The 12,003-nt window shown below is 58.4% G+C and overlaps 1 protein-coding gene across 1 annotated transcript; it reads right to left on the reverse strand.

The window, feature by feature from the left end:
• Positions 1-265: 265 nt before the first annotated feature.
• On the reverse strand, positions 266-8,231 carry LOC127571769 (claudin-16-like). The gene is made up of 5 exons (XM_052018463.1): positions 7,886-8,231; positions 4,736-4,838; positions 3,530-3,694; positions 1,716-1,907; positions 266-480 (listed from the first exon to the last, which is right to left on the reverse strand). The coding sequence occupies exons 1-5, from the start codon at positions 7,997-7,999 to the stop codon at positions 395-397; spliced, it is 660 nt and encodes a 219-aa protein (XP_051874423.1). The 5' UTR covers positions 8,000-8,231; the 3' UTR covers positions 266-394.
• Positions 8,232-12,003: the final 3,772 nt, after the last annotated feature.

Here is a 12,003-nt window from a genome sequence, read left to right on the forward strand (position 1 = left end):
TGACCCCGGGAGTGTGTGACAGGACGGTGCGGAGGGAGCTTCACCCTGTGTCTGACCCCGGGAGTGTGTGACGGGACGGTGCGGAGGGAGCTTCACCCTGTGTCTGACCCCGGGAGTGTGTGATGGGACGGTGCGGAGGGAGCTTCACCCTGTGTCTGACCCGGGAGTGTGTGATGGGACGGTGCGGAGGGACCTTCAATCAAAGCCAGAACATTAATATGAACTCCAATTACTTTAAGCACAAGAATTCATTAGAAATGGCTCGAAACCCTTCCATTCATTTTCTCTTTATTTCCATGGAACCTTCTGGAAGAAACTGTTGTGAGGCGGAATGGTCTCCCAGTCCAGAGGGAGTATCTCCAGTTCTGAAGGATGATCCCAGTGGCTGTTCAGTCTACACCAGTGTGTCCAGGGCATACATCTTCCCTGTGGCACTTCTGCCAGGCCGGTAGGTGGGACTGTTGCTCCTGGAAGCCGTGCCTGAGGTGGTGAGAGAGCAGTTCTGGTCAGTGTCACCCCAACTCATGGTTGATGCTCAAACTGAGAGCCCAGGGTGACTGCGGGTAGCATCATTCTGCGGCCACTGCATGAAGGACAGGCCATTCAGCCCCTCAAACCTGTTCGTTCCATGGGATGATGGCCGATCCCTCCTGAGCAACCCTCCGCACCAAACATCTGTCCTCACGTGTTCCCAACCACTGAGTGTCCACAGCTCTTGGGGGGCAGCCCCAAGACCCCAACCCTTGGCTGTGGATCCAATGTTAGTATGTTTGACGTGGGGAGGGGGATTGGATCCAGGCCGACGGTGCAGCAGGTGGGAGGCACAACCAGAGGTGGACAATAGGCCAGTGGGGAGAGCAGGCAGAGACAGGACGGGCCAGGAGTTGACTCTGAAGCAAGAGTCCTCAAGGTCAGAGGGATGAGCCGAGCGTGTAGGTCAGCACGTGGGCTCACAGCATGACGGACGGGCAGGACTGGCAGCTCAGTGTTCTGGGGTATAACGTTTCAGGTGAGACGGGGATGCAGAAATGGAGGGGGTGTGTTGTCCCTCTGATCAGCAAGAGCATGACAGCAGTACTTGGGGAGGGTGACCTGGAGGTGTCGGCCAATGAGGCGGCGTGGGTAGAACTTAAAAGTAAGAAAGGACCAATCACTTTAATGGGTCGCAATGGTCAGTGGGAATTAGAAGAACGGATATGTAGGCAGATCACAGAAGGTGCTGCAGTGGTAGGGGATTTTAATTTTCCCGCTATTGGCGGGGATTGCCCTAGTACAAGGGGTTTAGATGCGATGGAATTCATAAAGTGCATCCAGGAGGGTTTTCTGAAGCAGGGTGCAGAGGGTCCCACCAGGGAGGGAGCTGGACCTGACCCGACCTTGGGGAACGTGGACAGGCAGTGGAAGTGTCTGCAGACGAACCCTTTGGGAACAGTGACCACAGTTCAGTGGTCATGTGCAAGACTCATAGAGTCACGCAGCACAGAGGCAGGCCCTTCGGCCCAACTGGTCCATGCCGACCAAAATTCCCATCTAAGCCGGTCCCATTTGCCCACGTTTGGCACATATCCCACTAAACCTTTCCATCCATGGACCTGTCCAAGTGCCTTTGAAACGCTGTTAGTGTACCTGCCTCACCCACTGCCTCCGGCCGCTCGTTCCACACACGGACCAGGCTCTGGGTGAAATGAGACTGCAGTAACTGAGATGGGCCCTACCTTCCAAGGGGCTGAGGCAGCAGCAGAGGATGGTGCCCGACAGGAGGGAGCCCATCGATCCAGCCATGGCCAGCCAGCAGGACCAGCCCCACTGGTACTGGATGCCCAGGAAGATGTTCTGAATGACCAGAGTGCTCCGCTCCACGTACACATCAATGGCGTACCAAACCGCACCCACCATGCCCGGGATCCCTGCGGGTTCAACACTACGCGTTACTCACACCACAAGCGCACAGCTGCAGACAGAATCCGGTCACCAACGTTAACCTCCCCATGTCCCCATATGGCGCCAGAGCTGGTGCCTTCACCTCCACCTCCACCTCCAGCAACCTCCTGCCTTTGACCAGATACTCTGCACCCTCCCGTCACCTCCCACCGGGCCCCTCCCGCGGGGGAAGAACATCCCGCCCCTAACGCTGCCCAGGCCTTTCCAGACCGAGTTAAAGGTCAACACGGAATTACCCCGAGGTGGGGCAATGGGGTCCTGCCGACCGAACCGAAGCGAGCAATGATTGGCCGCATTGTTCCGTCAGCCCCCGGCGTGGGACGGAGTCGGGTGTAGCCTTGGCTAGGTGAGGGACAGACGTCCTTGCTGGACGGACAGGGTTTAACCCAATCCTCGGCCTCCAGCAGACATGGGCTGTGGCCCAGCGGGTGGGACAGGGTGGAGTCTGTGTGACACCGGGCAGAGGTTCACGTCCAGCCCAGGGTTACTGAGGGAGGGGCGGTTGTGAGGGAGGGGCAGTACTGAGGGAGGGTCACCGAGGGGGGGGCAGTACTGAGGGAGCGTCACACTGAGGTAATGATGGTGGTGCAGAGGGAGCGAGCCACATGAACACAGCCACAAAACACGATGATGCTGGAGGAACTCAGCAGGCCAGGCAGCATCCGTGGAGTAAAGCAGGCGGTCAGCGTTTCGGGTCAGGACCCTTCTTCAGGACTGAAGATAGGAAAAGGGGAAGCCCGATATACAGGAGGGAAAAGCAGAGCAGTGATAGGTGGACAAAAGAGGGGAGGTGGGGTGGGCACAGGGTGGTGATAGGTAGATGCAGGTAAGAGATAGCGGGGGGGAGGAGAGGAGAGCAGATCCACTGGCGGATGGGTCAAAGGTATGGAGAGAAAGGGAAATAAAAGGTAGAGAAAAGGAGGCTAGGACAGGGAAGAGAAGAAGAAGCACGGTGTGGGGGGGGTGTGGTTTGTGAGGGTGGGGATTACGTACAGTGGGAGAATTCAATGTTAAGAAAATTGTCTTCATTCAGCAGCTTGTGAACCTCTTCTCCACAGAAAGCTTTGATCTTCAATAGTTATTGAAGCCCGAGACTTCCGATGCCATGGAGGAAGAGGAAGGTACGGCCACATACTTGCTCTGAACAACATTCCCAATTCAGGCAGGACTCGGCAGGGGTGTTACACACAACAGTGTCTCAGACTCCAAGACACGGTGTGGTTTCGGGCAGACAATGAGCTGGCGTTGAGTGGAGGGGCTCCCTGGAGGAGGGGCAGAGCAATTGTTCCTTTGCCCCAGTCTCAGGAAGGACTGTCGGTGACCTTACTGGGACGGCGGGCGAGGGGCGCTGACCTGGGGAGACGGGGTGAACCACTGCAGACTCAGATCAGTGTTACCCATAGAGCTGTGAACCAGGAGGAGGCTGTTCAGCCCATCAAGCCTACCCCACCATTCATCAGGACCATGGTGGTGTTCAATGTCTCCCTCGATCCCCTCCACCTCTGCGTTGAAGGAGTTCAGTGAGTTCCATGGGTAGAGCTCTGAAGCTTCCCTGCCACTGATTGGCCGGTGGTGTGATGGTTCCTACCTCCGATCAGTTGGATTATCCCGGCCACCAGACAGATCTTGGCCTTGGTGGGCGTGTGGTCCTTCAGAATTTTGACACAGTCCAGGCCCAGGATGAGGATGATGAAGGCGAAGCCAGTCAGGATGTCCGTGACGATCATCAGGGCGCGTGTCACCACCAGCTTCACTGTGGGGACAACCGCAGGTGTCAGTACCCAGCCTGACCTCTTCCTGTGCACTGGCCGGGCTGGGACCAGCTTCTGCCCAGTGGGGGTGGTCAGTGCAAAGGTCCACCAGTGCCCCGGGTGGTACAAACCCTTGTTACGGGCACGGTCCCACACAACACGGGATCTGAGCCCCAGTGAACCTTGGGCTCGTGGGGTTTCCCATACATCAGTGGGAGAGCCGTGTCACATCAGCCCAGCAACTGTGCCCCGAACCTGCTCCGCATTCAGCTCCCAAACCCAACCCTACCCTCAGCCCAGCTGTGGCACCCTCACCAGCTGTGGCACCCTCAGCCCAGCTGTGGCACCCTCACCAGCTGTGGCACCCTCAGCAGCTGTGGCACCCTCAGCCCAGCTGTGGCACCCTCACCAGCTGTGGCACCCTCAGCACCCTGCCTGCTCCACCCCACGGCTGCTCCCACCCTAAGGATCTGCCATCTTGCCCTGGGCTCCCCCACAGACCAAGGAGCCTCACAATCTAATGAAACCAGTGATGAGCCTTTGTAACACTCCAGACCACAAACGGACCCTCCCCCCGGAGGGGAGCAGGAGTACCCTGGAGCCCCCCTCCAGTGCTGCCAATGGGTAGGGTGATGGAGGGAGGGAGGGAAGGAGGGTGATCTGTTTGAACCCTCCAGCAGCTTCATCCCAGGGCAGAGGGAGGGTCCGTCACTGACACAGGGAGAGGCCGGGACGTTGGTTCCAACCACACCCCAGTGAGAGGGGCCAGGACGTTGGTTCCACCCCCAGTGGGAGGGGCTGGGTGCTGGTACCACCCTGTGTGAGGGGCCAGGCATTGGTTCCACTCCCCAGTGGGAAGGGCTGGGTCCTGACTCCACCTCCAGTGGGAGGGGCCAGGTGATGGTACCAACCCTCCAGTGGGAGGGGCCGGGTGCTGGCTCCACCCCCAGTGGGAGGGACCGGGTGGTGGAAGCTCATGGAGGGTCCGTGGACACAGGGAGAGCCCAGGGTTCACGGTGGGTGCACTGGTGGTCAGTACTCACAGGGGTGCTCAGCCAAAATCGAATCATAGTTGTCGCAGGTTTGAATCCCGTCCACGGTGCTGGTCACACACTCCCACCACAGGCCACGGCACTTCTGGCTAACCTGGTGGTAGAAGCAAGGCCATCAGAGGGGGAGGGATGGGACCGAGCCAGGGGTCTCTCTCTCTCTCTATCTCTCTCTCTCTCTCTCCCCCTCTCTCTCTCTCTAACTCCCCCTGTTAATCCCTGACGCACATGGCTCCATCAACGTCCTGATCACCTTGGCAATCGCACCCTCGTCCCTTTGCCCTCACCCACGGTCTCACTGACCACATGTGTTGGGAGGTCATCAGCCTGAAGCATTATCTGCGTTTCTCTCTCCACAGCTGCTGCCGCAACCACTGAACGTTTCTGCATGATCTGTTTCTGCAGCAGGGAACAGCAGTCTACAGGTGGGATACCTGCCGGATAATTCCCTGGAATTACACGGGAGGCAGAGTTACTGCTGAAATCAGAAGGACAAATGGTGGAAAATCTGATGGACCAGAAGTGTTCAGCTGACAGTTGAGGGCTGCCCTGTGAGAGTGGAAGACAAGGGGTAGTTCTCTGAGGATGCGTTGGTCTCTGTTGGGACCGTGTGACAGGCTGCAGTCGGAGGGGTCAGAGTAGGGTGTGGAGTCGGAGGGAGAGGAACTGGAAGCTCGGCGTCTCTCTTGTGGACAGAATGGGGGTGTTGTCCAAAGCGGACTCCCCGTCTGCGTCAGGTTTCTCCATGGAGCTGGCAACACTGTGCTGGGACAAGAACGAGTGCAGGTGAATCACTGCACCTCACCAGTGACGGTGTCCCGGCTGGTGAGACAGGATGAGGTAAATGAGCCTTGGGTCAGGGGTTGTACAGATGGAGGAGTGGACCAGAGTGTCCTGATGGGACAGGACGGAACAACCCAGAATTGTGAAGGGGCGGATGGGGGTAGCCGTGTCTGTCGGTAACAACGATTGGCGACGGGAGAGATTACAGTGGATGTCAATCGGTGAGGTGGGAGGTAGAGTCCAGCCTGCCAGGGTCTCACCAGGAGGGTCCACAGTGAACACGTGACCCACTCAGGGCCCAGCTCCAGAGAGCAGCTACATTAGGAACAGGAGCTATAGTAATGCAGGCAAATGGGATCAGTGCAGGCGAGCAAAGGTCAGCATGGGTTGGTGGGCCGAAGGGCCTGTTTCTGTGCTGTAGCTCCGTGACTCCAGGCCATTCAGTCCCTCCTGCACCACTCCACGGGACCATGCCAGACCTCGGACCTCAGCACCTCCCTGCGAGGTGGATGCACGGGGGGGTGGGAACATATGGTGCAGGACAGAGATCGGAGATGACAGGGGATCCGGTGGAAGGGCGGGAAGGAAGGGAAGGCCGGAGACGGCCGGGGATCCGGTGGAAGGGCGGGAAGGAAGGGAAGGTTACGGGCGGTGGGAAGGAGGCCACAGTTGTGGCTGGGGAATGTTATCTGACCCAGCACCGGGCAGGCAGGCCGAATGGACTTTCTCCCCTGTGCCTCTTGTCCAGGGGCAGGGGGAGGGGCAGGGGGAGGGGCAGGGACAGGGGCAGGGGCAGGGTCAGGGTCAGGGTCAGGGGCAGGGTCAGGGTCAGGGGGAGGGGCAGGGGGAGGAGCAGGGTCAGGGGCAGGGTCAGGGTCAGGGGCAGGGGGAGGGTCAGGGTCAGGGGCAGAGACAGGGGCAGGGTCAGGGTCAGGGGCAGGGGCAGGGGGAGGGGGAGGGGCAGGGGGAGGGTCAGGGGCAGGGTCAGGGTCAGGGGAGGGGCAGGGGGAGGAGCAGGGTCAGGGGCAGGGTCAGGGTCAGGGGCAGGGGGAGGGTCAGGGTCAGGGTCAGGGTCAGGGGCAGGGGCAGGGTCAGGGGCAGGGGCGGCACCAGTATCAGGGAGAACGTTGCCTGAGGCACGTCCTGTTCAGTCAGGGAGGTTGTCGCCCCAGGCAGGCTGAAATCAGTCAGGTTAATGTGTGTTAAATGGAGTTAATCATTGCTGTAAATGGGCAGTCTGTATCCTTCACAGTGTGAAGCAGCCCTGCACTGCACTCTCACACCTTCCAAACCCTCCAATTCACTGCCTCACACACACAATTAACCCCTGAATGACCGTCCACACAATTACATACCTCATTAAACCTGCCACACAGAAACAGGCCATCAGCCCACTGGGCTTTGCTGGTTCTAACAGACAGAATCTCAGTTGTTGCCCTGAAGCTTGGTCAGGGTTACGTGAGCCGGGAGCTGGTCCAACGTTGTAGACTGAAGGAGTTGTTGCTGTGCTGTTGTATGTTCCCTTGTGTCTGGGGCCCCGTATATACCCCCCACCAGCGGTCCCGACCCCCTGCTGGTTCTCAGCCCCACCCAAACTGATTCCATTCCTGGATTTTCTGAGCTAAGGTCCATGTGAATCAGGAAGTGACCCATCAGCCCATCGAGTGTGGTCCATCAGCTGACCGGGACGTAAACCCAGCTCCACGTTCCCACTGTACCTTCCATCCACTTACTACGAATCTATCCACCTTCCTTAAACTCTGTCAAAGCCTCACCGCCCTCTGAGAGGACAGAATTCACTTCACTTTCTTCAACGGGTTTCCAGTGACACCGAGTTCCCGATCCTCCCCCAAAGGGACCGTCCACTCCACATCCCCCGTCAAAACCCCTCAGGACCGACATTTCAGTTCTCCTTCCCTCTCACTCGTTTGAAGTCCAGGAGCTACGAGGCCAGCCTGAGCTTTCCTTGTGGGACCATCCAGCAGCCAGCTACAGGTGGGGGGAACCTTCCCTCAGCTGCTAAGTAACCAACATCCTTCCCTGCTCAGGGGGCCCAATGCTGTGCACGGGACTCCTGTCTCACTGCAGCCTCAGGGTTCACTCGTCACCTCCAGACCTGAACTTCGCAATCACAGCCCAGCTCCATTTTGTTTTGAAAAGTCCTCCTGAAATCCCCCCCAACTTCCACCCACCTCCCCCGAGCCCCCCATTCATCTCCCCCCAACCCCCAACCACCCCACCTCCCCCACCCTACCCATCAACATCCCCCCCACCTCCTCCCCCCACCTTCCCCCCACACACACACACACACACCCACCTCCCCCACACACCCCCAAACCCCCACCTCCCACCCTTCCCCACCTCCAAGCTGTCGTCCGCATTCACCATCCAGCAGTCCGTCCACGTCGCCACAACGAGGAAGGCGGCAGAAACCAGGGAGATGAAGAACCCAACATACTGGAGCTCCTGCCTCATCGCAGCTGCTGCTGGGGTACAAGGGTCCCACTGCCCTCTGCAGCCCCCTGGTGCTGGGGTATCACTGCCCCCAGCAGGGTCCTGTTGCTGGGGTACGAGGGTCACTGCCCCCAGCAAGGTCCTGTTGCTGGGGTACGAGGGTCTGCCCCCAGCAGGGTCCTGTTGCTGGGGTACAAGGTGGACACACTGCCCTGGCAGGCTCCTGCCCAGGTGACAGTCTCACCTGAACGGGGCTGTGGCCAATCAGATCACTGCCCAGATGACGGTCTCACCTGAACGGGGCTGTGGCCAATCAGATCACTGCCCAGGTGACGGTCTCACCTGACCGGGGCTGTGGCCAATTAGATCACTGCCGGCAGCTCAAAGCACACGTCCCATTCCAGGACGTGGGACTGACTGTCAGGTGGGGGGAGAGCAGGGAGGGTGGGAGTGGGCCCTGGGGACTGTGGCGTTCCATCACCTGTCCGAGGGAGGGAGGGTGGGAGGGAGAGTGGGAGGGAGGGAGGGAGGTTGCAGTCTGTGGATAAGGAAGTGCTGCGAGGGGCTGTGTGGATGTGTGCACAGACCGTGGCGAGGCTGGGATTTATTACCCATCAGCTGATGACCTGCTGAAACCCAGGGACACCAGTGAACCATGAGTGTCGACACAGTCCGTCCTCGTGGGTTAATGTTCATCCCTGAATGAGCCTTCAGCAGCTGTGCCAGGACTGGAACTGGTGCCCCCGGATCACCAGCCCAGGTCCGATCCCGGGGACAGACGGGTTGCAGGAACAACTCAGCGGCTCAGGCAGCACCTGTGGAGGCAACTGGTGGGGCAACGTTTCGGGTTGAGACTTGCATCAGGACTGAGGGAAGGGGAAAGGTTGTCAGTGTGTACGGGAGGGGTAGAGGCTGAAGGGTGATGGAGGATCCGGGGGGAGGGGACGGGAGGAGAGGGGATGGTGGGCAGCTGGTACCGGGGGGGTGGGGAGGGGAGGGGATGGTGGGCAGTCAGGTGGTACCGGGGGGGAGGGGACGGGAGGAGAGGGGATGGTGGGCAGGTGGTACTGGGAGCAGATGGGAGACATGAACAGACCAAGTGGACAGGTGAGCGTGTGGCCTCTACAGACAGAGCACTGATACTCCAGCGAAGGGTTTCCCAGTCCGCACTTGGTTTCTCTGATGTAGGGGAGGCCACGTCGCCATGTGTACCTGCCCATTGTGTCCTATCGGCTGCCATTGGTCTTGACGTGTCGCAATGTGGGATAGGAAGGGCCAGCACTGACCTCAACACTGACACTCTCCCAGTGAAGGGCCAGACAGCAACCCCACTGAAGGCCTGAGCTCCAGAACAAGGTGAACCTGTAGTCAAGCTGTTCCAGTCCAGTTACAACACCCTATCCTTGTATCTGGACACTATCCTGTTCCCCCGGTCCAATCCCTTCCCACCTATGTCTGTGACACATCACATGCTCTCAAACTCTTCCATAGCTTGTTCTCCAGCAGAGACAGAACCAGTCCCCTTCCACTAACACTCCTCTGCCTGGCTGAACCTGTCTTCAGCCTAAACAACTTCTCTTTCAACTCCTCTCATTTTCTACAGACCAAGCACGTAGCTATGGACACTCGCATGGGCCCCAGCTATGCCTGCCTCTTCCTTGGCTACATTGATCAATCTCTGTTCCAAGCCTACTCCAGCCCCACTCCTCAACTCTTTCTCCACTATATCAACAACTGCATTGGTGCCACCTCTTGTACCCAACTCGACAGTTTCATAAATTTTGCCACAAATTTTCACCCTGCTCTTCAATTCACTTGGACTGTCTCTGACACCTCTCTCTCCTTCTTCGATCTTTCCATCTCCATTTCAGGAGATTTCTTATCCACCGACATTTTCTACAAACCCACTGACGCCCACAGCTACCTTGATTACAGCTCTTCCCACCCTGTCACTTGCAAGGACGCGATCCCTTTTTCTCAATTTCTCTGCCTCCGCCACATCTGCTTCCATGATGAGGCTTCACTCCAAGACATCTGAGACGTCCAACTTATTTTCTACCCAGGGCTCCCCAGCCACCCCAGCCACCACCCCCCCCCCCCCCGACTGTGGTCGAGAGAGCTCACATCCATACCTCATTTCCCACACCTCCGCTCTCACCCCCATCCCTCCCAGACCCAACAGGGATAGGGTCCCCCTTGTCCTCACATTTCATCCTACCAGCCTATGTATCCAACACATCATTCTTTGCCACTTCCGCCATCTCCAACGGGACCCCACTGCCAAGCATAACTTCCCAACTTCCCCTCCCCACCCCTTTCTGCCTTTTGCAGGGACTGGTCTCTCCGTGACTCCCTAGTCTACCCCTCCCCCTCCACCCCGGGAACTTTCCACTGCCCCCCTTGTAGGTGCAACACCTGCCCCGACACCACCTCCATCACCTCCATCCCAGGACCCAAACAGTCCTTTCAGGTGAGACAGATTCACCTGCACCTCCCTTAACATCATCTACTGCATTCGGTGCTCCAAGTGTGGTCTCCTCTCCACTGGTTAGACCAAATGCAGACTAGGTGACCATTTCGCCGGACACCTGCGCTCTGTCCGTAACCGCGACCTGCATCTCCCCGTTGCCGGTCACTTCAACTCCCCCTCCCACACTGTCACTGATATGTCAGTCCTCGGCCCCCTCCACTGCCAGGAGAATTCCAAGTGCAAACTGGAGGAACAGCACCTCATTTTCCATCTTGGAACCTCGCAGCCTGACGGCATGAACATTGAATTCTCCCACTTTAGGTAACCCCCCCCCCCCCGCCCCCTCCCCAGGCTTCTTCTCTTCTTCCCTTCCCCAGCCTCTCTCTTTTCTACCCTTTTTCCCTCTCTCTCCTCACCTTTGGCCCATCCCCCTGGTGGATCTGCTCTCCCCTCCTCCCCCCCACCTGCCCATCACCATCTCTTATCTGCATCTACCTATCACCACCCTGTGCCCGCCCCACCTCCCCTATTTTCTCCACCTATCACTGCTCTGCTTTCCCCTCCTATATATTGGGCTTCCCCTTTTCCTATCCCGAAGAAGGGTCCTGACCCGAAACGTTGCCCTCCTGCTTTTCTCCACGGATGCTGCCTGACCTGCTGAGTTCCTCCAGCATCATCATGTTTTTCATCTGGATTCCAGTATCTGGAGTCTTTTATTTCTCTTTTTCTCAGTTACAACATCGACCTGACACTGTGGAGAATTGCCCCTGTATGTCCAGGGTCAGTGGTGTGTGTTCTATGTTCTATGTCCTGGTCACAAGGGGCAGGACAAACCCAACCCAGCGAATGACCTCCCAACCTAACAACTCTCACAGGGCGAGAGGGCTGGAACTGATGGTTCTTCAACGGCCTCTGTTCCTCATTCACTACCAGGAGCACAGGATCAATGGCGTTTGTGGTTCATCCCTCACTGCCCCGGAGAAGGTGGGGGGGAGCTGCCTTCTTGGGAAGGTGCTCCCCTGGTGCTGGAGGGGAGGGAGTTGCAGGATCCAGACCCAGTGACGGGGAAGGAATGGTGATACATTTCCCGGACAGCTGTGACTGGGGGGGGGGGGGGGGTGGGGGGGGAACCTGTCGGTGGTGGTGGCCCCCTGCACCTACTGCCCTTGTCCTCCTTGGTTATGGAGGTGATGGAGTCAGGAGGTGCTGTTGGAATAACCGGGGCAAGGGTCTGCATCTTGTAGGCGGTGAGTACGGCAACCACTGGGTGCTGGGGGGTGTGGGGGAGGGGTGTTTGGGGAAGTGGGGGGAGGGGTGTTTGGGGAGGTGGGGTGGTGGTGGGGAGGGGCATTTAGGGAGGTGGGGGGGGTGACAATGAAACAATTGACCTTCAACAATCACAACTTTTGTGCGAGGAACATCTCCAGTCAATGGAGGGGTGGTGGTGGGGGAGGGGGTGCTGGTGGGGGTGGGGTGGTGGTGGGGAAGGGGGTGATGGTGGGGGAGGGGGTGCTGGTGGGGGTGGGGTGGTGGTGGGGGAGGGGTGGTGGTGGGG

This window comes from Pristis pectinata, chromosome 6, assembly GCF_009764475.1.
Source record: "Pristis pectinata isolate sPriPec2 chromosome 6, sPriPec2.1.pri, whole genome shotgun sequence".
In the NCBI taxonomy this organism is placed as follows: domain Eukaryota; kingdom Metazoa; phylum Chordata; class Chondrichthyes; order Rhinopristiformes; family Pristidae; genus Pristis; species Pristis pectinata.

What these genes read in the sequence shown, in the direction of transcription:
- LOC127571769 (XM_052018463.1), bottom strand. Translation starts at nt 7,999, where the DNA reads ATGAGGCAGGAGCTCCAGTATGTTGGGTTCTTCATCTCCCTGGTTTCT. An exon ending in GATTTTGGCTGAGCACCCCT is followed by an intron (nt 3,695 to 4,735) that starts GTGAGTACTGAC and finishes TTGTCCCCACAG; the next exon opens with TGAAGCTGGTGGTGACACGC. An exon ending in CTGCCTCAGCCCCTTGGAAG is followed by an intron (nt 481 to 1,715) that starts GTAGGGCCCATC and finishes TCACCACCTCAG; the next exon opens with GCACGGCTTCCAGGAGCAAC.